The sequence below is a fragment of the Electrona antarctica genome, assembly GCF_951216825.1.
Source record: "Electrona antarctica genome assembly, chromosome: 2".
Lineage (NCBI taxonomy): Eukaryota > Metazoa > Chordata > Actinopteri > Myctophiformes > Myctophidae > Electrona > Electrona antarctica.
Genome location: NC_136807.1, coordinates 10,130,663 through 10,158,292, shown reverse-complemented (window position 1 = coordinate 10,158,292; position 27,630 = coordinate 10,130,663). Strand labels below are relative to the sequence as shown.

Genomic DNA, 27,630 nt, shown 5'->3' with positions numbered 1-27,630 from the left:
TTGTCTTTCCCTGTCTTCGGTTCCATTGCCTGGAACTTGTTCTCTGCCATTGTGATCTATTTTCTTCTGTTGCTGTTGGAAGTCATGGCTGCCAGTTCCCACCTGATGTCATGTGGGAGTTCCCACTGCTCAAGACCGTACTGAATAACCGCTAGCTTGCATAATGTCTTCAGACTAGGACTTAAGTCTAAGATGTACAGGTCATCACGTGAGTATCCTCCAAAGAGGATATGATCTCCCACTCTGCAACAGCATATACTAGACTGCCATGAAAATGGCCCTTTCCCCTTGGGCTCAACCTTCTTCCAGGAGAAGGTCTCGGGATTGAATTTCCACAGTGCGTTTAATTTCCGTGAGTAAGAATAAGGAAGAAAGTTGTAGCCACCAAATATGTACAGCTCTTCATTGTAGGCAAAGGCTGAATGACACATGCGTCCTTCTGGAAGTAGCTGTGCAGAATGCTTGGAAAACCAACAGTTGGTCTCTGTGTCAAACACTCTGATGTTGTAGTAGTCCTCGTCCCGGTCCCCTCTGCCCCCGAATACAAACATCTTTTCCCCAATGATGGTGGCAGAGTGACGTGATGAAACAGGTGTTGAACCTCTGGGATTAATTAAAGACCAGACCATGGATGTGGTGTCCAAATTGTAGATGTCATTAGTGTATCCAGTAAGATCATTGAATCCTCCAAAGATATACATGACCTTCCCCAGGACACACGCTGAGTGGTCACGCCTCGCCCCTGGAACAGTTCCCGAAATCATGGGCTTGGACCATCGGTGGGTGTTGACATCGAATGCATAAAGCACGTTGCAGCATACATCTATGGAAGTTTCCCCTCCCCAGATGTAGATGATATCCTCTATCAGCATAGCTGTGTGACCCAAGCGCATGACTGGAACCTCAAGGGGATGGTTTGCGTTTCTAGTTATCACTGGGGGCAACTTCATCCAGCGCAAAGACACTACGTTGAAGACATGCACCTCAATCTGACCCATGTTGAACATATACAGGGATTTCTCCCATGGACAGTAGTACCCTCCAAACGAGTACTCCTTGTGCCCGACTGCCACAGCAACAAGATCGGCTCTCTTTGGTCCTCCTTTCAGATGCACTATCCAGCGTAACATTTCACAGACCAGACCAGAAAATGGTCATAATGTGTGTAATGTTCGTGCTACAACTTATATGGGAACAGTAGCACAAACGTCACGCAATGCATGCATGGCCATTCCAGGAAGCCAATGGGTTGAGTTGGCCAATCAGGGAAGCCGACGCCTGCTGATCTCTCAAATTGAGATAGCAGAGAATCTCCCACACTTTTTGAGGGTTGCTATTCCCTTCAACGTCTGCTTTTGTGTGTGATGTCATGTGGCAGCCATGGACCTTTTAATGTTTGCTTTAAAGGACAACATTAGTTTTTTTCAACCAAGGTTCATGTTTTAGGTTGTTTTCATTTGCTGCTTTCTTTCGTTTTAATGATTTTTAGCTATTTTTTGACAGGGGGAGGGGGCATTCAAACAGGGGGCTAAATATGTATTATTTTACAAAATGTTATAGCAATTTTTTTGAGTGGTGCAAACCACTCCAACAACCAGCTTTGTCTGTATGTTTGTGTACCTGTACACCTACGTGTCCGTGCACAGGTGAGCATGGTTACTATGGTCACTGACATTACGTCAGTGACGTAATGTCAGCTGATCAGACCTTGCACCACTCAGTTCACACGGGTGTGATTTTTTCTTTATTATTTACTATAGTCCTACTAGACCCAAGGAAATTACATCTGACCACAAATGATCACAGGATCTACTGTATGTGAAAGGGCTGTCATACTGTGTTGTATGGCTCAACATGTCAGTTTGTCACCTCCTTCACATTCAGTAGATCCTGTGATCTTTTGTGGCCAGATGTAATTTCCTGGGGTCTAGTAGGACTATAGTAAATAATAAAAATAAAAAATCGCTATAACATTTTGTAAAATAAATACATATTTAGCCCCATGTTTGAATTCCCCCGCCCCCCTGTAAAAAATAGCTAAAATCACTAAAACAAAAGAAAGCAGCAAATGAAAAAACAACACTCATCTTTTACTTACTTGTCCTTTAAGCAATCTCCACCGTGACGTCATATGGCAGCCAAGCCTGGACCTTTTAATGTTTGCTTTTAACAGGTGGTGGTGCCTTGATGATGACGTATGGTGATGTATTGTAGCCTGGATCCAGCCCAAAGACCCCGCCCACTCTCTGAGTGGAAAGCGCTACAGTCTGATAATCAGGCTAGATGTATTGAGTTTGACCCTCATGACGTCACAGTGGGCGGAATAATAAGAAATAGATAATAATAAAATAAAGCGCTATAGTCAATGTGTCCCTTGTGTCAGTCACGATTAATCGTATAATTTATATTCAAGCTACTTAATCTCAATGGCCAAACATGGGCAGCTCGTGATATTAGTATTCATTAATACGATCTCTAATGGAGGACTTAGTCACAATGAAATAAAATGGCGATAGTATTCAGTGTGGGGCATACAGCCTGTCACAGCCAGATTTGGGAGACCAGTAGCTTTGTTGTTGCAAGGAAAGAGGTAGAATGAGACTTTAGTGGTTGTTGTAGTCTCAGATCGGTTCAAACACCGCTCCGACGGAGGGACACAGTATAACTCTATGGGGACACAAACGGTAGGACCCGGAAGTATCTCTGGAGGGGGCGCTACGTCACGGATAAAATACTGAATAGTTAACATGCAAGATGTCTTGTAAGTTGTGTATGTTACCTGGCGAAGATTCAGCATTGTTTCTTAATATTCCGCCCATTGTGACGTCATGAGGGTCAATACATCACCATACACTGTCATCATCAAGGCACCACTCACTTCACACTGGGTGTGATTTTTGAGGGGCGCTAGCCCCTCCAATATATGGCTTTCCGAGTCTATGGACTTTAATGTTTGTCTAGGCTTATGATGTAATTTTTTCCCAGCCAAGTCTATGGACTTCAATGTGTGCCCGGGCTCTGGACAGGGCCCCTGCTTCCTTGAAAGCATGACATTTACATAAAGAAAATCACATCCGTGTGAAGTGAGGGGCGCTCTTAGCTCCCTCCTGTGGTAATAACGTTTATTACAAACTGACCGCTGTTTTAGCAGAAAAGAAGGGAGACATAATTATGCCATTTATGTGTACCACCATGTATTAGTGTAGGCCTACAGTAAACAAACTAAACATATACTATATAGCCTAAATATACCTACTATCATCATCTTCATGATGTATGATGTATTGTCAATGGCAATCTTTGTTTTTGGACAAAATAGCCAATTTGCTCGTCTACATATGACGTAAATTCTCCATTCATTGTCAATGGCATGTAATATGTTCGTGTTAGGACACGAATCTACACTATAGCTGAATATAAGCCCCTCAAAAATCAATCAATCAAAAATCAAAATCGTAAGACGTCATAGCTGGCTGATATAAATACTGCCCTCGCTGTGCCCCTCACTCCACATTCGCTCCCCGAAGTTCCCGTATCCGCTCCATACCGGATCTGCAACCTGCAAACTAAAGTCAATTGATTCCTATCCTCGGTCCCATAATTCCGCCTGATCCTGTCCAGAGCCAGTAAGACAACTGAACTCCGTGATGGGGCAAGGCTCTTCTACATAGACTTCTATTGAATAGGGACAACCGAAAGTTTACGGAATGCATTGGAGTCTATGGGCTCGTGCAAGTACATGAACCACGTGACCGGGCTGTTTTCTGCCTCCTCAATGTCCAACCGGGTCGCATCTCTGTCTTCATTTGGCTCTGATCCTGTCTACCACTATGCTGGAACGCATGCGCACTTACGCGGGGAAAAATGGAGTAGGTAGCCACTACATAACATTACGCAAATAAGGTATAGTGATTTATAGAAAAATAAGCCAGAGAATCAGAGAATGTATTAATATTTAGCTCGTCCCTCCAAACCCCAGTTTGAACTCGAGTAAATCTGATGGAACAGATTTCCTACACAAATGGCAAACACCACCTCCTGGTCTGATAAAATGCTGCATCTACTTCGCCGAATGAATAACTTTTATTCACCAGGTAAGATTATCATACACAATACAAGACAGACATGTTAACTATTGGATCATGTGGAAGCTGAATGTTGGTTTGACCATTGGAATTAGCTTGAATATAAATACGATTAATCCTGACTGGCACAAGGGACAAATTGACTATAGTGCTTTATTTGATTGTTATCCTAACTAAACTAACTAATAATTATTAGTAGTTATTATTAGTAGTTACTAACTACTAATTATTAGTATAAGTAACTAATTCTACTAACTTATTGTTATCCACACACACTGTCATAGAGGAAGCTCGAAAGTAGGCTACAATATTCATATTGCACTGGCCTATAAGTATATACTGTATGTAGCCCTAGAATGGCTGATCTGGACAATAACTAGATTTATATTCATATTATTTGAGACTAGATGTCTGATGTTGTCTGAACAAAGCTGACTGTTAAGCTGCATTTATTTAGCCTACCAATACATTATTATATAGTCATTACTGATTATTTATCACAAATTACTAATAGTAATCCCAGCAATATGGTCACAATCACAATATAGATATTGAGGTATTTAGTTAAAAAATCACACGCGTGTGAACTGAGTGGTGTAAGGTCTTATATAGCCTGATCAGCTGTGGTCTGACGTAATGTCTGACGTAATGAAATCACACCCGTGTGAACTGAGTGACCGTAGCAACCATGCTCATTTTTTGAAAAAACATAATAAACAAAATACATAGATATAGTTATGTGGTTTTGTAAATATTGCACACACATCTTTAAATCTAATGTGGCACTGGTGGTTACCCTTTCACACAGGCTCAAGCCGTGCAAGTTGCTTTAGATTCGAGGTGGCTGGAGAACATGTTGGCTGGATCCCACCCAAAGTTGCTTCCATTTTGGCCGGTTTTCCTGAAGTCTTCAATACACCACACAGCGGTGCCATTTCACTGTGCCATGCTCTTGACACCTATGGGAGCAGGTCAGATGCCATCGACACGGTCCTTCAAACCCTTAGACAAGACAGCACTCTGACATGTCTGAAGGGATGGCGAGATGAGGTGAGGACCCCGGAACAAGCATCATTTGCTTTTTCACACTCACACATACACACACCTATTTTTCACTATACCTCCGGAGTGAGTCCGTGGTTTCTACTTTCTAGACAGCATTTCCATACATGCACAGACAGCACACATGTGTAAAATTATCCTCAAACTATTATATTCTTTCAGAAATATCAAGTAATGGCAAAGTTCTGCGACGCTCCTCTGATGTGCATGGAAAGATCAGCCACAAGTAGGTTTTGGTATGCACAAAGTCAGTGACGGTATCGACAATTCGACATGCACTCAATATACTGTACATCATATTAAGCTTTATTTAAATATTAATTTTAGCTACTAGAGTTCAGAGAGACAGGAAACTGGGGGCAGACAGGGGGAATAACATTCAACACTGTGATTGGAATTGAGCAATTACGTGGTCCACACTCTATTCCATCAGCTACTGGCACGCCCTTGGTCACCAGAGGCTTTGCATAATGGTAATGCAGGTGCCGCCCCGGTGGATCTGTCACTCACTCACTTAGGCATGACTGTGATGTCTGGGCCGGGGTTCCAATTCCCTTCCTGTTGCATGCCATCGCCTCTGCTTCCTGTCATTATCCACTGCAGACTGTTCACTAACAAAGCAGAAATCACCTCGTATGCAGGTCTTTTCGGAGTGAAGCGTTACGGAGTCCACATAAATGGGTACTGTCGGGATGAGAGCGGGGAGGTGAGGATGTGGTTGGCGAGGCGCTCTCCCACTAAGCAGACCTACCCGGGGCTACTGGACAACTTGGTGAGTGTGCATTGTGCAAACTCAGCCTACAGTACACCTAACATATGCTACAACATGAACAGGAAATGTGTAATTTATTTAATTGAAGAAGGCATGGTTACCTGCAAATGTGGCTTGCTAGAATAGATTTGTGGGATCTAATAAACAATTCTCATACCAAAATTCACCAGGACTGCCCATTTGTAAATGATTTGTTTTTAACTTGATGGAGAAAGCCCTCCTTCAAAAGCATGCAGTGGAGGTCCATACAGTCTGACATGCATATACTGCTGTATTGTTTAAGGCGGCAGGTGGTCTGGCTGCAGGTATCAGCATCAAACACACCGTTGTCAAAGAATGCGAGGAGGAAGCGTGCATACCTGCATACATTGCTGAGAAGGCCCGCCCTGTGAGCACTGTAAGGTAAATTGATTCCTGCCACAACCAAGTAGCAACATGATTTCAAAGCATTTAAAAATGGTTTAATGGTTAAACTAAGCACAAGTTATTTGCATCCTCCTTTTAGATTGGCTATTTCTTTGTGAATGTTCCCCCCATAATAAGAGTGCTAGGGTTCAAGTGGTTTAATCAAACACCTGTTTTCCAGCTATACCTATGAAGATGAGGAGGGCGTGTTCCCAGAGAGCCAATTTGTCTTTGACTTAGAACTTCCTCCTGACTTCAAGCCCAGGATAGGGGACGGGGAAGTGCAAGATTTCTACCTCTTGCCCATAGATGAGGTTAGTGTGTTCTGAGTCTATAAAACCTCTCAAAGTCTCTATTACTTTGTTCGGTTGTGTTGCCTAAATGCACCATTAAATGTCCAATCATTGAGGGTTGTGTCCAATAAGAGCTTGATTTGTGACATAACAAATGAAACAAACCTATTAAAAAATCACACCCGTGTGAAATGAGGGGTGCTCTTTTTTTTTTTTACATTGCTATTTGCTACATAAGGTGGTCCCTTATTGGTCAAGCGCTCCGACCAACAAGTGATTGGTTAGCCGATTTGCTCGTTTATATATGACGTAAGTTTTACCTTCAGTGTCAATGGCGTTTAACGTTTTGATGTTTAATTTACGTCATATTTAGCGGAATTATCAGCACTTATCATACATCATCATCTCATACTGGCCAATCAGAATGCCTGTGATTGGTTAGCTGATGTGCTCGTTTACATATGACGTAAATTTCCCCATCAATGTCAATGGCGTTTAATGTTTTGATGTTTAATTTACAGCATATTTAGCGGAATTCTGATGTCATTTCTCCATTCATTGTCAATGGCAAATATTGAGACGTGGGGACAAAAGATGTTTATAGAAGGGGCTAGCGCCCCTTAAAAGAAAGAAAAAAATCACACCTGTGTGAAGTGAGGGGCGCTCTTATCATCGTGTGGACAATCGTGTGGACAACGCTCCACACGTCCCAAACTCTTCTCCCTTCTGGCCCCAAAACTGTGGAATGCACTTCCCGTTGCAATCAGAACTGCAGCATCACTCCCGATCTTCCGCCGTAGTCTGAAAACCCACCTTCATGGCCCATAGCACTTATCCTACCCCCCTTAGACAGCACTTCTTAGACTTATATAGCATTTGAAACAGACTTATAGCATGTCATGTAGACAGCACAATAAGTGCATTGTATGTAGTCATAGCACTTCATAGTATATATGTACAGCATAGTATAGCATATATGTATAGTGTCATTATATAGATATGTTCTAGTTATAGTTTATATGTATAGTGTCATTATATAGATATGTTCTAGTCACGTTCTTAGCTTACGCATGTTTCGCGATAAATGCATTTTACATATGTGATGTATTCCCATGCTTTTTGTTCTTGCTTAATGTAAGTCGCTCTGGATTAAGAGCGTCTGCTAAATGCCTAAATTGTAAATTGTAAATTGTAATCGTACATCATCATGACGTAAAATAGACATTATGCCTATTTGCTCAGACACTATGACGTAAAATTCTCCATTCATTGTCAAGGGGAATTTAATGTTTGTGTAGAACGAAGTTTCCTATATTTACTAAAAGCTGAATATAGGAGGGACTGGCACCCCTAAAGAAAACGGTCTATAATGTTAGTTCTACCCCGAATGCAGTCTATTTTGGTGGTGGGGCTACCCATACTTTTACTACCCAAGTAACTATCTGTCCAGTGACTCCAGTCCATCTCAGGTGCAGTTCCAGAATGAATCTACTAAAAGCTTTTTCTATTGGATCACTCAATGATCAATTATGCCATGTGAGAAAGCATCGTCATCCTAGATGAGGCTGCATCCAGTGTTTCACTTCAGGGCAAAAATTATCACCTATTTTCATTTAAATTCTCCGGTTGAGTGGGCAGACAAACCATTCCAGGAAGATGATCATCACACCTTAACAGACATTACAATGTGATTGCAGTTAGTTCTCTCTTTCAGGTAAAAGGACTGTTGGTCACTGAGGACTTCAAACCCAACTGTGCCATGGTCGTCTTAGATTTCCTTATAAGACACTCATTTGTTGAGCCAGACACAGGTACAGTAAGTTCAACGGATTTGAGTGAAAATCAACCGATAATTCCCAGTAGGTTACTTATCAAACCGATCTTATCGGTCTACTGCACATGCTGGGAGCCTACTGAGAATGACACGCCACCTCATACCCTCACCTAAACATAACCGCAAGCACGTAGCAGCGCGTCTCAACCTTAAAGCATGTTCGCCAACCTTAATCCGGTCGTTTTGGTCTACTGCCTTCTGAGAAACGACAAGCCTCCTCATACCCTCACCTAAACATAACCGCAAGCACGTAGCAGCGCATCTCAACCTTAACCCATTTTGGGCGGGAACCCCTTTTGGTGTTAGCATTGTTATGCTTTGGCTATTGAAAAATAGCAGATCTACAAGCTCATAGCGCGCCACCGAGTGGCACGCTACGAGCTTGTAGGTCTGCTATTTTTGAAAAATCGAAGAACAACTGACATAGAAACATAGCCTTTTCAGAAAACTGTCAGGATATACAAGAATCTGATCTCAGGCCAAAATGGCATGTTCGCCAACCTTAATCCGGTCGTTTTCCGGATTTTCGTTTTATCAATGCCAATCGCAGCCAGTAGGCTCCCAGACTACATGCAGATAAGATCGGCTTGATAAGTAACCTACTGGGAATTATGGGTTGATAACATTCAAAGCGGGTGGTATGTTCCACACACTGTATTCTGTGATGAAGCAGTTGTTGAACTAACATTCTCTCATGTCTTTCATTTCAGAGCCGTTTTACCAGGAATTCATGGCGGGACTCCATCAAACACTATAGTCCCTACAATGACATTGGGAAATGTCCACACTATGACATTATGTTGTATGCTGTCTATTACCATTTACCTTCGACAGGCAGCCTCTGTAGACATTTTTAAAGCTCAGCTCAAGACCCACTTCTACACCCTTGCTTTTAATTGATTTATTTGTCTTTTTAAAGAATGTTATTCATGTCCTCACTGTATTGTTTATGCCCTGCCTTTCTTTTCTTTTTTGTGTAAAGCACTTTGAGCTGCATTTCATGTCATGAAAGGTGCTATACAAATAAAGTTTTATTATTATTATTATTATTTGCTGTCACTACAATGGTCTGTCACTTTTCTCCCAGTGAATCAAATACAGTACAATGTTTGTAAATAATGACATGCAGACTGACAAACACTAGACTATAGTCCCTACAAGGACATTGGGAAATGTCCACAGTCCACACTATATGAAACTAGAAAAAGTGCCCTTCCGGGCACAGGTCTCCACCAGGAGGATAGGAGTGTGTGTGATGTTTGGCAAAATGTTTAGGAGGATTTTTTTTCCTTCATTTTGTTGAAGAAATGCAGAGCCAGATCACTCATAGCATCTCTGAGGATAGAATTCTGGATGAGCAGGACATGTGCAGCATTTTGTACAAAACGGGCCACTCCTGAAAACTTTGGAAGGCAATATTAGCCAATCAGTGTACAATCTGAGAAATCCAACAGACTCGTCTTGATCACATGACTACAGAGATCATGTGTACCGATTTGAGGCATTTTGTTCCAAAAATGTGTTTTGCAAAAATCAACCTGTTGGTGGCGCTATAACAGGCCAATGTGAAAAGGGTGCGATATATTCCTCAGCCTAGTAAGAAAATGTGTGAAAGATTTCACGTAAATTGCATGCTGCGTTCATGATTTGAGGCTATTGTTCAAAACGGGGCAATCTTGCAAACTGTGAAAGCCAATTATAGGCAATTAGGATGGAATATGAAATATCAGACAGATCCGACTTGACCATAGAGATACTGTGTAACTATTTGTGAGATTTTTGGACAGAATCTGGAGGAGTAATATCAAAAAATGTGTTTTACAAAAGTCGGCCTCCTGGTGGCGCTATAAAAGGCAGATGCGGAAAATGCAGGTAAAAGGTTTGTCCTTGGCCTCTAGGGAGTGTGCATGCAACGTTTCACGCAGATCGGTGCAGTTTTAGGTAAAAAAAATGTGAAAAGCTGCCTCATGGTGGCGCTATAACAGGCCGTTCTGGAAAATGTGGGGCAGAGGTTCATCGTTGGCATCCAGGGAGTGTGTGTGCAAAGTTTGGCATCGACCGGGTTAACGGTGCCGGAGATTAGCTGTTCACAGACGGACGGAAGGACGGAAGGAAGGACGGACACACGGACGGAGTGCAAAACATACTCTCTCCCCATGCCTTCGGCCTGGTGGAGACAATTATGTTATATGCTGTCACTACAATGGACGTCACTTTTCTCCCAGTGAATCAAATACAGTACAATGTTTGTAAATAATGACATGCAGACTGACATTTGAGTTTTAAAAAAAAGTTAGGAATAATAAATTTGGTCATTCCCTATAACAATTTATTTCCTTTAGAGTACATTGAAAAGAGAACTGAAGAAACATGAGGGTGAATTTGTATACAAAACACATTCTGCCTCACATACCTAAGCTCTTTCAGGAGTTGCTTGCATTTTGCAGATGATAACTTGACGATTTTCTTTTCAAGAGTTTATTTTCAAGCATTGAACTTTGTCTGTTTTATGTTGATTTAGCAAAATATGCACAACTAATACAGAATACTAAGCCAGTAGAATGTCACAAAAAGTTAAAAATACAGTACAAGAGAAAACAAAAAGGGGCGGTGTTTGAGATGTGATGAATGAAGTGGTGGGAATGCCAGAAATGGGTCAACAATAAAAAAATAAAATAAAACATCACTCCCAATAACAGCCTGGCATGCAGGCAAAATAAAACTATTCTGAAAGGGGAATATGCCAATTTGTAAAAGTGTTAATACCCAACCGTATACAAAACCATATCCCCTCTCAAACCCTGACAGTGTGTCTGACAGGCCACATCAAGTGAATATCATTATACTGACTAGAAAGCCCAAACTAATGATCAATTCAATTCTTAAGTAAAATTAATACAATACACGAACAAGGTTATATAAAACACTAAAAAAATCTGTTAGTCTTATTATCCAAGTATGCATGTAATATGTATTTATAGTCAAAGGCAAATAAAAACATTTAGCTATTTAAATAAATCAAAATTGCTTGTATCAAATGAACTATAATGTTGGACCATTGGTTCATAAAAGGAGCTGGTCCACATGAAGATAGGTTAGTCTATCTATCCATAGGCAACACAAAGAAAAGAAAAACACCTACGGAATGGCTGCACAGAAAAGACAAGCACAGACAGACACACTGCAAGCCATGGAGGTCACAAGTTCGGCAAGCTCGCATCATTTTGGATGCAATGATGCCACATGTTGGATGCAATGATGCCACATCTTTCCAAACTTGTCTCTAACAGAGCAATAACGCTGAGGTTTAGAACCATAGAGAATATCAATCTTTGTCATATTCTCTTCAGAGAACAGGCAGGCCTAGTTAAGGGCACCACCACACTTTGAAAAGCTTAAGTGAGAGAGATGTATTTTTACTCTTAACCTTCTCGTAGTTGAGGACCTAATTGGAAATCTTAACTGCACAATTTATCAGTTGACAGCTGACAGCAATCATCTTGGCCCTAATGTGTATACTCCCTTTTATCATATTTGACCTCCGATCTCTATTTCTTTTGGCCTGGTTTGCTATATTTTTTTTATCCCATGTGAAATCTTTCCACCCTGCTGTGAAGGGGCGTATGATTCTTCCATGGCCTGGTTCAATTTCCCCCTGTCCCTCCCACTCCCGTCTCTCCCATGCTCTCTATAGCAAAACGCAGGCGTTCTTCTTGTTTCGTTTTTTGGCCTGCAGCGCAGCCCTAGTAGCCATCTCAAATACCTCCCTCACGCCATCTTTCGTCTTGGCTGAGCACTCCAAATAACCGAAGGCATTGATGCGGTTGGCCATGTCCCGTCCCTCTTCTGGCTTCACTGGTTCCTGTTTTAGCAGATCAAGTAACAAAAACGGTTACCGATTTTCAGACAATAATGCCTTTATTACTGTGTAAATGAAATGGTATAGACCAACATCATAATATACAATAAATAACATTTATACAAAATATACTTATTGAAAAGACTGTGGATAAAACATTAACAAGTGCAGTGGACATTCTCGCAGATAAAAAGTAATGAAGGAATTGTTTGTCCTGTAATTCAAGAAGCTCACCCAGCCATTTACCATTGCCTAACGTTAACTAACCAAGGGCAACTTCAAATGACCAGGTGATCATTTGTTTAGAACATACCAATAGCTTTAAAGAACAGGAGAAATTACCATTTGATCAACACAACCACCATGGTGGCCATGTTGGACCTGTTGAGTTCACTCCCACAGTGACACTTAACTGCATGGTGGCATTTGCACTGATTGCCCACCTAGGCACCTACTATCATCACTTATCAACCCAATGGGATTTTCAAATATCGCCCTCTGTCTTTATTGCTGCCCTCACTACCCTGGGCAAATAGGGTTAGGACATGACTGGAGTCTGGACACAAAACCACGGATATAGAATACCAACCTGTTTCATCTTTGCTAGTTCACGACGTGTGTGCTCATCATTTCGCAGGTCCTTCTTATTTCCCACGAGAATGATAGGCACGTTGGGACAGAAGTGCTTGACCTCGGGAGTCCACTTCTCTGGGATATTCTCTGTGTTGAAACACAAGGTCAAAAGAAATAACCCAAAAAAAAGAGCCAAAGATGGGATAGAAATAAGGAATCTCTATGATTTAGGTCTCACCTAAACTGTCTGGGCTGTCGATGGAGAAGCACATGAGGATGACGTCCGTGTCTGGATAGGAGAGAGGCCGTAGTCTGTCGTAGTCCTCCTGACCGGCTGTGTCCCACAGAGCCAGCTCAACCTACGAGCAGATCACACGTTTAACACAGTGACTCCTCTGACAGACACAGAATGCATCTAGGTTGCAGTATGGCTTCCACAAATTGTGTCTCATGTTTAATATGTTTAGACTTTGGGACAAACCCCTCTGTAACTTTACAAGTGGATGCAAGTCTAAGTAAACAAGCTCACTAACCAAATCAATAGAATTCATAGATCATTTTGACAGTTTTCTCAGCTGGACAATGGACATACACATCTATGCTACACTAATTGCCACCTGTATGTATGCAGCCTACAAACAGTTGTCTCTTTGTCTTTCCAACTTGCTACAAAAATCACTCGCTAGGCAATCATTTACTTTTCCACCTTCACATACAGTATGTCTCCACTTCTAATAATCAATAAAAGTTGATTTCCAATCGCCAATTTCTCCCATAGTCCTGTAGGCATGCGCAAATACGTTTCCTGATGCTGTCCGACCACAGTACAGATCTACAAACTAACAACGCGTTGCGAGCCTCTCGACTCAACACGTGATGGTGATCTTCAAGATCTGTTCTTTTTTTCTCATGCTTTCAACGGCCCCTCCCTTACACTGGACATACAGACAGCTACACAGTTGTTCCCTAGGTCGACTTTGACAGCCACGCCGTTCCAACAACGAAAAAACAAAACACTCAACCTTACTGTTCTTATATTATAACTCTATAGGCCGTCTGTGTTGGTTGGCAGGTTTTTTTATTCGCACATGCAATGCCAGGAAACATCACATGGGTCAAGCAGCTGTGTGTACACGTGCACGCGCATCTCTCGCTGTGTGTGTGAAATAACAGCATATTCATTGCACTATTTACAATCATCATCGACCAGCTCAGTGACCTTGTGGTTAGAGTGTCCGCCCTGAGACTGGGAGGTCAGGGTTCGATCCCCGGCCGGGTCATACCAAAGACTCTAAAAATGGGACCCAGTGCCTCCCTGCTTGACACTCAGCATCAAGGGTTGGATTGGGGGTAAGTCCCTGCGACATACTAGCGTCATGTCCAGGGGGTGTACTTGTACATCAAGCTGCCTCACGCTACAGAAACAGGAGATAGGCTCCTGCCCTATGGGCCTCATGGCTCGGCAAGGCTACTTACTTACTACTATTTACAATCATCACTGAAGAAGAAAAGCAGGCACACTGCAACAAACAGAAGCCTGCAGATGGTACTGATTAAATTAAAGGTTGTGTAAGTGATATGCTTTGGTTACAATAAGGTTAAATAGCTCTATATTCTGAAATAATGATTGCTAGTATAGAGTTTGTTCAGTACCAGGGTCTAACCATCTCTTCAGCTCTTTAGTAAAGAGAAAACACATTTTCAGTCCAGGATATCAATTTTATCCAATCAGGAGAGAGAACTCATACAGTAGGATTACAAGTGAAAAACAACTGAGCAGACAAAATTGGAACTGGAACTCTATAAAATTGAAGGTGATAAATTGGTACTCGAGTTATGTTCAAACACTCAAAATGAATGATTCCTGTGGGAATATAGAGCTTCACCTTCAACTCTTTTTCTAACCACAAAATGTCACTTACAGCACCTAAAAGACAATATTAATAAATCTCAAGGTTTAAGGGCCGTTAACACCAAGCACAATAACAATAACTATAATTATTTTGTTCACCATTGTCGTGGACATGCGTGTGGACTGTGCCATCCATTGTGCCATAGATTTTTACAAAGTTAGATCTTTATAGTTATAGTGCTTTGGGTGAACTAACTAGTTACTACCGTATTACAACACTATTTAAGAGGCTGCTCTCTTGGGAGTGGGTGGGAATGTGTGTATGCCTTTTTACAAGAGTTTTCCATTGTTTCCATTGGCTACGCTGTCCTCCTTAATTAACTGGGTGAAGTCAGTGGCGTGTGCCCACATGTAGCCAGTCGATGTAGTTAGCGAGCTAGCTTGCTAACGTGTGCAATTTGTGAACAGGTGATGAAACAATTCCGTCTGCATGGCTTGCCGACTTGCAGATAATGTGCTCGGTGCGGGCACTCGCTCGCCTATCGGATCGCTTAGGCATGCCTCAGCCTCAATGTCTTGCCATCAGTGCGCTTGTTGTTAAAGAAAACTCTGAGCAATGGGGGTGTGTGTGGTTAGCAAAATCTTCTTGTGCAAAAGACAAACATGCGGGAGGTACTGAAATAGTTGATTCTCAAAAACATTAATTTAACAAGATGGATTAAACTTACAGCCACCTCTTGTGTGAGTAGTACTATTTCGTTAGAAAATGAAAACAGTCGCTTATCACTGAGGCAATAAAGCACTTTTGCTTCCATTGCTATTCCAGCAAGTCATGCTAAAAGTTTTGAAACCATAGTCCTAGAGACCTCTCAGTGCCTGCTATCCCCCAAGAACACACAAGGCAGAGAGAGCTTCCTGTTAGTTCTGGCAGGAGAGAAAGGACAGTGGGCGGGTCCGCGGGGGGGTGCCCTGGGCGCGGCGGTCGCTGGGGTGTAGCCAGCACTGGTTTGCTGCACCTGGCGGGCAGGTTGCTCACTTCCCTGTTGGCCGGGTGTGGCCCTCTCTCCCGGTGGTGATGGCTGCGCCCGGGGCACCCCTCCGTGGAGTTGAAACACTCTAAGAAGGTTGGAGACCACCTGATGACCTCTCTTCCAAGGCTTCATCCATTAGAAACGGAATATATTCGCATCTTTGATGCATTTACAAACTGCAGGTACAATACAGGCACTGTACTAGTGAAAACACAGCTCAAGTGCTCAACACTAAATAGTTTAGATGGTCATAATGGACATTGTATGGATTATTGTCAATGACCTTCAAGAGGAAGATTAATTAAGCAAAATTTAAACAGACAACATCTCAAATGTCAATCATTTGATCATTCAACTACTTTAACTACTTTAATCCAAGTTGTGCAAAGGCAGTTAACTGACTTACCTGTTTACTATCCACCTCGATGTCAGCCACATAATTTTCAAACACTGTGGGCACGTAGACCTCAGGGAACTGGTCCTTGCTGAACACTATGAGAAGACATGTCTTCCCACAAGCGCCATCACCAACGATCACAAGTTTCTTGCGGATTGCAGCCATCTGAAAGCAAATATCTCCAGAGTTAAGACAGAAAATGCATCAGCATCACACAATCAATCAATAGCTATCAGGTTTGTACTGGACTGGCCATGATAGACAATTAGCCTGTGTGCTAGGTTCTGTTGTAGAGGTGCATGTTTGTAACAGGGTGATTAAGTATGTATCAGAAGGCCTGTGAAACGAATAGTTTTACATCACGCGTAGGCGTAGACACACAATGCACATTCCAATAGTTAAGCAGATCTGTCAAGATGATCCGTCTTTGGGTATAAATATTAGCACAAAAAGGCTACATGTCATGGTCAAATCAAATCAAAATCACCATTATTACAAGTCAGGTGCAAATTATAACAGTTGTGTTGTGGGAAATGGATATGCAGCAAATGATAGCCAAACAACCCCACTAAGAAAACAATCCAAGTATGAGATCACATGATCAGAATGGGTTTGAACAGCATGGTGTTCAAGGGTGGCTTCTTGTGTAATTATGAGTATTCTGATGTCCCAGAACCTCATTTTAACTCAATCCACACCTCACTGTTGACAAACACATTACAGTCACTTAAAGCTTGGAGTCATGAAGAAAACTAGCTGTCAAGGCCATCAGGTTAGCTAATATTACTTAATGGCAGGCATGCATTAGTGCTGCGCAATTAATCGAAAAAAGATCGAGAGCTAGATTCAGACACCTATGCAATCTCATTTTATGAAGAATCGTGAAGAAACGTGGAGCGCTAGTTGGCTGTCCAATTAATTTTAGTTACTCTTATGTTTTTGTTTATATAATAAATATTTTCATGGAAAAAAGAGAATTGTGTGAGAATCGTGATCTCAATACTTGTGGAGGAAATCAAGATTCGCATTCGAGCAAGAATGGTGCAGCACTAGCATGCATCATCAGGGGTTACATGATGCAGTGGGATACTTATGGTCAGTGTCAGCTGACATCCATCACCATGACTGAAGTGACATGTTTACAGGCCATTTCATTTAACAAACATGGATAATCAACGTTTGAAACTTATTTCCAACGTATAGTTAAGAGTCCGGCAACAAATAGTGACATTTGAATGTACTATTATTACTAAATGCATTTAAAAATGAATTTCGGGAATATGGTCAACTTCTCTACTGTAGGATGTCAACATCAGTAACTTTTAGGACCCACAACTTCAAAAGGAAACGACAGATAAATTAACTAGTAACACTCAATGTTGGTATACAACTTATTCATGCTTTTGATCTGAATAGATCTCATATGATACGATTACCATGGCTTTCTAGTCAACGTCAACTGCAGTCTGATGAACTGCAGTTTGATGAATTGAAAATAGAGGACCCTGGCCTGATGTAAACAAGTCTTAGTGATTTTTTTGGTTTTATCCTCGTAGCACTTTGTGTATTGACCTGTACTTTCGTTTTAACTGTACCCATTCTACAAACTGTGAATACAAATTCCAATCAATTTCAGTCAATTTTCATCTCGGTCGGCAGTTAGTGCATTAGCCTGAAATGTACCTACTACCTACGAGGCTTCACCTTTACTAATGTCATGTTTCTATGGAAGCCTAAATGACACACATATGATCCATCGAGATGAGCTCAGGTGTCAGTTTTGTGTTCCTCCGTGGACGTCCCACTGTCCCATTACAACACCAGCATAACGTTTGACCTCCGCAACTGTTCATTAATATGACAACATGGCAACTTTGTTGTTGAGGCTGCTGCTACATCTGTGCCCACATCATCCCACATCATCTCATGTTATTCTAGTCATGTGTGGACCTGTCACCTGGCTCTATGTTTTGGAGTACGTCTTGATGAAATAACCTGGCATGCTAAATGTTTTAGCAGTGTTGTCGTCGGCCAGACAAGACAGTTCCCCTCCCGTCATCATCATCATCATAGTTAGCACAGTTAGCGAGCTAACTTAGCTAGCCTCTTCGCTTAGTTTATGGGGGTCAGCGGCCCGATCATAAAGTCGGCCACACTGTTCATCTTAAGAGCTTAATTTACTGTGTGTCTTTATTGGGTAACGTAACACATAAACCACGGAGCAAAACGGCACCAAGTACGAGAAGAGAGAGGCGGTATAAAATGTTTTCGTTTACCGTTTTCGTGTGAGATGAGAAGATGCCTCCTCGCCTTCCTTTTCTTTTCCTGCCCGACCCTCTAAGCCCCGCCCCTTACAGTGTGCCACCCCGATAAGCGATAAGCATCCGCCCATGCCTCTGACTTCTGGCCAATGGGACGCGGAGGAAATATGAGCGACGGCTGATTTGGCCAATGGACGGACGGAGCGAGTGAGTCACCCTGGAGTCACCCTATCCACAGTTCTCTTTTACCGGTGTTGGCAAGAAAACGGAAGTAAAGCCTGGTTTGTATTATTTTTTTTGTTTTGTTTTTTAATGCTTCGTACGTAGTCGTACGACGGTGTTGCGTCGTTGACTCAAAGTAGCCTAAAAAGGGATCTGCTATTTTTGCGGGATGTGAACTGAAAACTGACTGCTTGGTTGGCACGAAAAGAAAATAACAGCCAGAACCCTCTGCGGTCCACAATAAGCTGAAGTTGAAGACAACTCCCCGGCTTTGTTCCTTTTGCTATAAACGTGTATTCCATGATATAATACTACAACCGAGACGAAAACTATCATCCCACAGCCCCACACTGCTTGACCACTGACCAGGTTGTTTACACTTTACAGACAGTAGCCTACACTACTACACTGGCAGGCGAACTATCCACCAGGAGGAGGCGCCATGGATGTATATTAACTTGTGACTATATATTATTCTATTACAATGGCCAAGCAGGGTTTACTTTAAAATTGTCCATCTTTGTGTTAATTCAGTCGTTCCTGTTCTCAATCTATTTCATGTCAAGGAGTCAATGACCCCCATTGGTAGGCCAAAACACAGGGTTATATTATACTCCTCTAAATATTAATTTCAGTAATCATGTGAGGCTTTGTCATGATGAACAAACCATGTACAACCTAGCCTGATTATCAGACTGTAGCTTTCTTAGATTCGGCACAAACAAGGGACTAAATTATTTTCGCTCCTATACCACCAAAATGTGGAACGCCCTACCAACAGTCATTAAGACATGCAAATCCCTTGACTCCTTCAAAACCGCTCTCAAAGGTATCTTTTCCATTTTTCCCCTTTTTTTAAGACCACTTCATAACTAAACATTTAAGAGATGTGTGCACTAACCTGTTGTTCCCGTGAGGTACAGTGGATGTTGTGGGAGTGTTCAGGATAATGACATCCCTGGTGAAGAGCCCATGAGGACCGTCATGATGACAAAGACTGTGGTACACATGTTGAATCTGGACAACAAGCTACTTTCAATATAGATGTGCTTCGATCGTTCTGCTTGGAGGAGATGCGAATGACTATAATGATGCAGTGGCTATTGTTTATATTGCCTGGGAACCTGCAATTCTTGTTTATCTTAGTTTGGCCTTGAGATATCTAATATGGCTGTATTGTCCACCCAGTTGTGTGAAACAGTCAGATGAGGCAGTGGCTGATTTACAAGAGAGAGTGGATGCATGCACGATTGCACGGGCATGCACATAGACGCACACGCACGCACGTACGCACACACAGAGAGAGAGAGAGCGAGAGAGAGAGAGAGGGAGGGAGGGACGGGCGGACGGACGGACACTTTTCATTGTCGGATTTTATGCAATGGCCAAATATAAAGTAATTGAGTGTCAGAAATTCCCACAAGCTCACTCTGTAGTACTAACAGTAGAAGTCAACCTGTCAACTGTTCTTGGTCAAAAACATTTTTATGCACAGAGAAGGTCTGTGTAGGGCATAATATGCACTACTGCAGTCAAGCACAAGTTGCATTTGAACATCTCTGAAATGTTTAACCACATGAACCCTAGCAGACCTATTCTGAGGCCAACATTCTGCGAGGACACATGAGATGGTAGAGCAGCTAGAGCTTGTCACATTCCTGATCCAATATTATATTACGGTAATAACTTATTAATTGAAGTAAATGGGAATCCAAAGCAAAACTATATGAACTAATATTTATCAACTCCAAAACAACTCTCTCAGGGTAATCCCAGGTGTAAAAATATTGTTAAGACTGGCCTCCCATTTACTTCAATTCATCAAATATTGGAATATTGGATAAAAAAAATGCAACAAAGAATCTCTTCAAGGTTTCATGAGGTGAGTAATTGATAGGAAAAAAAAGTAATCAGCAAGTGTTGTTGTCACATTTCTTTCCAAGATAAACACCTTTTTCAATTAGAATAAAATGCCAGAATAGTTTGCATAATCTCAAACCAATGTCAAATCATAAAAACAAAAAGGTTGGTGCATTTGGTGGAAAAAAGGAAACTGGATATGCTGTACTGTCCCTCTATACTTACAATGTCTACGCCTATCACAGTATTAATTGTTAGTCACTTCTGGGAGTAGTCATTCATTATATGCAGTTTATAAAATTCCAAACGCTAAAACAGGGTTAAGGTCACTAAACACAGACAGGGAGACCCTCCACCATGTCACTGTCATCAGGGGATCCCTGGCAGACGGGGCCCGTGCTCCGGAGTGTCGGCTCAGACTTGCACACAGGTGAGCTGTCTGACTGGCTGCTGTTTCTGATGCCGTACAAGAAGTAGATGGCAAAGCCGATGGCCATCCAGACAGCAAAGAGGAACCACGTGCTCACGTCCAGCTGCATCATGAGGTAGACGTTGATGAACACGCTGAACAGAGGCAGCCAGGGAAGGAGGGGGACCTTGAAGACGAGAGCCTCGTTGCTCTCAGGCTGTCTCCAGATGATGAGGACGCAGACGCCACAGAGCAGAGACAGGACCACGCACGCTGTCACTGTGGGCGGATCCGCAGCCAACAGCTCTGGTTGCTTCCATGTCAGCACCACGCACAGGACGGTGATCAGCACCGAGATAATGGTTGTGGTGGCATAGACAATGTTGCCCGAGGTCCGTGTCAATGTCTTTCCGCTGGGGCAGAACAGTAGCTTTAGGACGGAGCTCTCATGGAGGGGCCTGTCCTCCAACTCTGTCTGTCTGGAGGAATTCAAATGTATTGGCTGGTACCTGAGGATAAGCACACAGATGGCCACCAGGGTATAGGCCAACAGAGTCCCAAGGGACATGAGGTCCACCAGAGCCGTCACTTCAAACAGGGAAGCCATCAAGGCAGCAACAATGCCGGAGACCACAGTAGCCAGGAGAGGGGTCTTCGTGCGGGCATTCATCCTGGACAGAACTCGGAACAGCAGCCCATCCTCTGCCATGGCATAGATCACCCTGGGCATGGGGAACATGGAGCCCAGAAGGCTGGTGGAGAGTGCGCAGAGAGAGCCCACGGCCACAACATATCTAGCCGGGGCCCAGCCCACATGGCTGAACGCCTCTGGCAGGGGGCTCTGAGGGTCAAGTTGGTAGTAAGGCATCATGAGGGTGAGTGCCACCGACACACCAAAGTAGGCAAAGAAACAGATGAGTAGGGATGCTATGATGCCTATGGGAATGGAACGCTTGGGGTTCTTGGATTCTTCACTTGATATGGCAATAGAGTCGAAACCTACGCAGGCGTAGAAGCAGGTGGCGGCGCCGGACAGAATGCCGCTCAGGCCAAATGGAGCGAATCCGCCTACGCCAAAGTTGTCTTTAATAACAGTTATGTCCACTGTGCGGTTGGTGGAGTTCAAGAAGCTAATGAAGTCCTCCTCTGTGAGGTTCCAATAAGCCATGTTCCCCTTGATGAAGCCAGAGATGATGATGAAGCCCAGAATCACAAGGTTCACGGCCGTAAAGATTTTGGTAATCAGCACCGACTCGCGCACCCCGAACACCAGCAGGCCAGTTAGCAGCAGCACCAGTAGGAGGGCAAAGGGGTCAGGGTACTCTGCAAAGATGTTCCCAGGAACCTTCATCTCCATGGTGGCTTTGAAGAAGCCGGAGATCTTTTGCTCGACCAGGTTGTCAAAGGTGGAGCTCCATACTCTTGCCACGCTGGCCGTGCCGATCACATGCGACAGGACGAGGTTCCAGCCCGTGATGAACGCCCAGATCTCTCCAACCGTCACATAGCTGTAGAGGTACGCCGAGCCCGTCTTGGGCACACGGGTGCCAAACTCGGCGTAGCACAGCCCCGACAGCATGGAGGCGAGAATAGCAATGAGGAAGCAGAGGACAATGGCGGGCCCCGCCTTCTCACGTGCCACCTCTCCAGTTAGCACGTACACACCAGCTCCCAGCGTGGAGCCCACACCCAGGGCGATGAGGTCCATGGTGGACAGGCAGCGGGCGAAGGGTGTTTCCTCTCCGGTGCAGTCGAGTGCCCGCCGACGAAACAACACCTTGCCCAAGATGGCCAGCTTGTGAGCCATGTTATATCGTTATGTCTGTGTGTGATGTATTTTCTTTGTCGAGCATGCATCCGCATTGCTCAAACACATTCATTTCGAAGTACATTTGAAATGATTAGTTATATTTATTTATATATTCAGTATCGATGATGTCATCTTATATGATGCCATCAACACTGAATAATGAATAATAATGAATGAACGGTATGTAACTATAGAGGGTATGCGTGTGACATCATCATCAAACCTGGAAGTGTGGCGAAAAACTATTTTCTGGCCTTGAAACGCATGCATCCAAACAGAAAAGTCCTATCTGATTGCATTAAACAACGTTAAACAATGTTAAACTCACTTTGCATGTTGCTTTGCCACTCGATGTGCCTTTCACTTTAAGCATGCGCATACCCTATTTGACTAACCTCTTTCAGAGCTGTTTTTTAGCCCCTCCTATGCCCAGCTGTCTGTGTACCACGGAATGTGATGATTTTATTGACCGAGCACGGAATGTGATGTATGATGATAAGAGCGCCCCTCACTTCACACGGGTGTGATCATTTAAATAATATGATTATTTGGAAATGTAAACATCCCATGGTAGAGTAAGACATTGGCTAAAAGGACACAAACACAAAGACATCTGATTCCTGGGTCAGACCAGGGGTGCCGAGTCATTAGCGAACAAGAACAAATTGCTGTTACAGACTGCTTTCATGTCATTTAATAGAGTGATTGAATCGAGCTGAAACCTTGTCCAAATTGGAGTCATGCATCCTATCTAACCCTCGGGAAACAATCCTGTATTAAAAGGCTGACATGTTTAAATATCCACAAATAAATTAACAAAACTACATGACCAGAGTTAACCAGACTCCGCCAGATGGGGCAGCAGAGAGTACACTGGGTTCCTCCCTCCTGCTCCCATTTGGGAACTCTCTGCTGCCCCATCTGGCGGAGTCAGGTTAGACCAGAGTACCCCAGGGGTCAATAGTAGTAGCCTGGTTAATAAACCAGACCGAATCAGCCGTTGGCAAAAAAAAGTTGCCTACCAGCGGATTTCGGTCTGGCGAGGCTCAGTAGCACGCCTCTTTCCTACAATCGAGAACAGGTCGGACCAATCGGGACACGGTATGCAATATGGGCGGGCTTTGGTACAGTGACGTTCAATGCTTGAGACTTTTGACTGACAGTAGCTCTGACCAATTGCGTCAAAGAGAAAATGTTTGAACCCGCCCCCCGGGAAATGAAATCCAAGTGGAGCCAGCCCAGACTGATATACCGCGACAGTGTTGTGTGATATTAGTCTGGCTTATTAGCCAGGCTACAATAGTAGGCCCCCTCCCTTTTCCCTAATATCTTTGCTGGAAATAGGCACTCTACGAACTCAAAACGTGTCACAATCTGGATCAGTCTGGATTTTAAATCTTTGGTATTGCCTTGACAAGGGATTGAAGTTGAACCCCCGTCCTTCCAATGTCAGGCTGCAGGCAGACACTCTTAAGGGCACCTCATGGCTAGCGCCGAACTCGCTTGTATTTGTGTAGCCTAGTATAGGTTTGTAATTATTTTAGACAGTATGTTTTATAATTGTTGAGAAGTTGGGAACGAGTGTGAGGAGGAGAGGAGAGCAGCAGGTCGACAAACTACCATAAAGTACACGGATGTCTGACAACACTGCAGCCAGATCGCACGGCTGCAGCGAGAGGCAGCTAATTTATCCGCTCTGCAGAGCTCACCTCCGGCCACAAGCATTTGGAAGTCGGCTTGTGTCTCTTCCAAACTACCGGTGTTTCCTTGGCTCCACGGCCGACAAATTGAACTCGAAGCTGGGCTGAATGAATGAGGAAATACACCCCCCGCCCCCCCCCCCCCCCCCTTATATTCGGCTGTAAAATAAGAGTATGAATCAGCCCTAACCACTGAGCTGTTTGTTTTTCATGTCATGCCGTTATAAAATGTTAATGTTCACAAAGCTCACACATTTCCAACAGGTACATATTTATTACACAATAATAATCTAATACAATTTACAGTTAATGTCGATCTTATTGTCGATCTTATTGTACATCCTCTCCACTTCCGGGCAGGACAATCTTGCTCGAGTCATAGTAGTTCTCATCCATTACAGTGAGACCCGCCGCTTCTCTTTGCTTGATCAGTAGCTCAGCTTCCCTTCTCGCCCACTGCCGCATGCTGGGTGAAGACAAGAGAAACAAACATGATCACACTGTAATTCACTCTTCTACAACAATATCAAGATCAGTCTGTAATATTCACTCCTCTGCAAAGTTGTCCTGAGATTTCACACAACACAAACATTCTCATATTCATTGTTCACAGTTTCTGTATACAGTAAATCCTTCAAGGACAAGTGAATACCAAACATACAAATAATATATGGAGGTACAGGCTTCTTCTGCTTTGTCAATAGCAGCATTCCCATACCAGATGAAATGTTTTCCAATGCTAAAACAGTAACCCTAGCTAATATCATACTAGGTGAACTACCAAATAGAAATGAACAAAAATAATCATCCAACAGACAAAACAATTCAGAAGTTTGAATTAACTTATTAGTTATTCAAACATTCCCTTAACTTGCTCCAAGTAGGAAGTCGCTGGCCTAGTGGTTCAGAGTGGCTGACCAGGCTCTAATGCAGCCTTTACAACCTTTGCTGCGTGTTACTCCCAGTCTCTACTTAAAAATAAACAAACAATAATAAAATGTTAAAAACGAATTATAAACACTGCATCCCTATTTTAGAATTAAACCCATGTTTACCAACTGTGCCTATAACAGACAATGTGCCATTTAGACCTGACATTGAAATTTAAAAAAAAAAAGTCTTCAAAATCCTGACAGTTTTCTGAAAAACCTAATGTTTCTATATCAGTGGTGCTCAATATTTCATATCAAGGACCCCAAAAATTATATGTAATATGCCTCCGCCCAACATCTGAAAATATGTTGTTCCAGGGACCTCCCCAGAAGCAAAGATTTGAGTTAACATTTTCACTCTGTAATAATATATATTCAAAGATTTGAGGCATATTTTCACGATTTTTCAAAAATAGCAGACCTACAAGCTCGTAGCGCAGCACTCGGTGCCGCGCTATGAGCTTGTAGATCTGCTATTTTTCAATAGCTAAATTATATCATAATTAACATAACATTAACATAACATAATGCCCAAAATGGGTTCCCGCCTGGGTTTGTGTGAACACAAACATTGGCTTGTGATTGGCTGATCACCCCATAGCGATGATTTGATTGGCTGAGCAAAGTACATATTGAAGATAAAAGTGAGGCCAGAAAAGTGAAGACGCCAAAAGTGATTGGCCGGAATGACATTTCTGATGATTTGATTGGTTGAGGCAGCACGGAATGTGATAAGATTTTGATGAGAGCGACCCTCACTTCACAGTGAGGGTGTGATTTTTTTGTTTTTGTCGCATTCCCAAGCCAATAATTTGATGACCAGCAGTGGTTCCCTATGATTCCATAGGGAGTATATGGGGAGCCGGTCATCATTGTTTTTGTTAAATTCCTAGGCCAATAATTTGATGACCAGCTCCCTATGGTAAAACAAAACCTTGACGGTGCCACGCACTGCACGCAGTGAACATTTTTTAAACGAATAAACTCACCCATGGTCTGGTAGGTAGTGGATAAATGTTCCACCAATAACAAGGGCCACGGAGACGCCGAAGAAGAAGCCTATCCTCATGTTCCATTCATCAACCACAGCATCAGTTGAGAACCCATGGAAATCTGGATTCTGACGGAATAAAAAAAGGTCAATAAATTAACATTTAAATACCCACATTGAAAGTCACATTTAACAGTAAACTTAGGAAGTGTTTGAACTCAAGCATTCCCACAAAGGTTGCTCATCTGAGGGGACGTCTAGCAGAGAATATCCAAGCCCTTGGCTTTCACAGTCCCCAAGTCATTTACATTTTGTGTAGACTGCTATTGGTAGACTGGATTGGCACATAAACTAATTGATAAAGTTCAATAATTGGAAGAAATGCACCCGGTGCATTGCTCCGAGTATTAAAAGCATACAAAATGTGTGCACATTGACTGCACACAGTGACATCCTCAGTGTTCATTTATCCGTTTAACTGAGTGTACAATGCAATCTTGTACACTTTCAGAGATAAAATAATAGTTGTAGGCCTACACCAATCTGACATTATTTGATAGGCTGCGTTCTCATCTGATTGATTGTCTGATTGATTGATGATGTTATTAACGGTAACAGAATAGGACTATGCACAGGATAGCACAGTTCAATAGTACAAGGTCTGCTAAGAGGATTAAAAAAACAAGAAAGCACTAAGACTTGTTTCCATTGGGGTCCTCCACTAATATCAATCTAGACCAGTTATTCTTAAAGTGGGGTCCGGGGACGGTGACCCCCTATATAGTAAAAAATATATACTATTACAAATGCAGCCTAACCCACACAGCTGACTAGCTAGCAAAGGGCCTTTGTGTTATTAATGTTTACCCCCCGTTATGATCAACTTGATCAACTAAGCATGTTGTCAATCTTGGAAATTATGTTGCGTTTTTCTTCCAGATTCTCCCCACTGTCAACAACAGAGATGTTGACAGCGACTTAGCCCCTCTCGGAACCCAGCGACTGTCAACAGAGCGGGTGAACTGAACTGAACTCACCTTCACGAATGGGCTGACCTCGCCGTGTCCGTGACTTTCCGCGGCATGCGACGGCTGTAGATCGGACACGGTGGCAGAACCGGTGGCTCCGGACGGCTGCGACTGCGACACAAACCGAGCCCCGCACGCTGCACTGGGCCGAAGACGGGCCAAACCGGGCCCCAGACGAGCCAAACGGGGCAACATCTTGTCCGTTTTGCTCTGCTCCTCACTGACGATGATATCACGACCCGGAACAAGAACAA

At 42.9% G+C, this 27,630-nt stretch overlaps 5 protein-coding genes across 5 annotated transcripts; 1 reads left to right on the top strand and 4 right to left on the bottom strand.

The window, feature by feature from the left end:
• Window positions 1–56: 56 nt before the first annotated feature.
• On the bottom strand, window positions 57–1,130 carry LOC306931946 (kelch domain-containing protein 3-like; the record flags this gene model as incomplete). Its single annotated transcript, XM_079513650.1, has 1 exon — window positions 57–1,130. The coding sequence occupies one exon, from the start codon at window positions 1,128–1,130 to the stop codon at window positions 57–59; it is 1,074 nt and encodes a 357-aa protein (XP_079369776.1).
• A 2,714-nt stretch (window positions 1,131–3,844) lies between these two features.
• tpk2 (thiamin pyrophosphokinase 2) lies at window positions 3,845–9,401 on the top strand. Its single transcript, XM_079528171.1, has 8 exons — window positions 3,845–4,094; window positions 4,894–5,135; window positions 5,310–5,373; window positions 5,789–5,919; window positions 6,203–6,321; window positions 6,506–6,638; window positions 8,332–8,428; window positions 9,162–9,401. The coding sequence occupies exons 1-8, from the start codon at window positions 4,022–4,024 to the stop codon at window positions 9,206–9,208; spliced, it is 906 nt and encodes a 301-aa protein (XP_079384297.1). The 5' UTR covers window positions 3,845–4,021; the 3' UTR covers window positions 9,209–9,401.
• Window positions 9,402–10,725: 1,324 nt separating this feature from the next.
• rhoaa (ras homolog gene family, member Aa) lies at window positions 10,726–18,524 on the bottom strand. Its single transcript, XM_079528183.1, has 5 exons — window positions 18,440–18,524; window positions 16,173–16,328; window positions 13,122–13,242; window positions 12,900–13,030; window positions 10,726–12,313 (listed from the first exon to the last, which is right to left on the bottom strand). Exons 2-5 carry the CDS (start codon window positions 16,326–16,328, stop codon window positions 12,140–12,142), a joined length of 582 nt encoding a protein of 193 aa, XP_079384309.1. The 5' UTR covers window positions 18,440–18,524; the 3' UTR covers window positions 10,726–12,139.
• Window positions 18,525–20,835: 2,311 nt separating this feature from the next.
• LOC306931940 (cationic amino acid transporter 3-like) lies at window positions 20,836–22,722 on the bottom strand (the record flags this gene model as incomplete). Its single annotated transcript, XM_079513635.1, has 1 exon — window positions 20,836–22,722. The coding sequence occupies one exon, from the start codon at window positions 22,720–22,722 to the stop codon at window positions 20,836–20,838; it is 1,887 nt and encodes a 628-aa protein (XP_079369761.1).
• Window positions 22,723–24,679: 1,957 nt separating this feature from the next.
• ndufb11 (NADH:ubiquinone oxidoreductase subunit B11) lies at window positions 24,680–27,630 on the bottom strand. The gene is made up of 3 exons (XM_079528205.1): window positions 27,386–27,630; window positions 26,347–26,477; window positions 24,680–24,891 (listed from the first exon to the last, which is right to left on the bottom strand). Exons 1-3 carry the CDS (start codon window positions 27,569–27,571, stop codon window positions 24,756–24,758), a joined length of 453 nt encoding a protein of 150 aa, XP_079384331.1. The 5' UTR covers window positions 27,572–27,630; the 3' UTR covers window positions 24,680–24,755.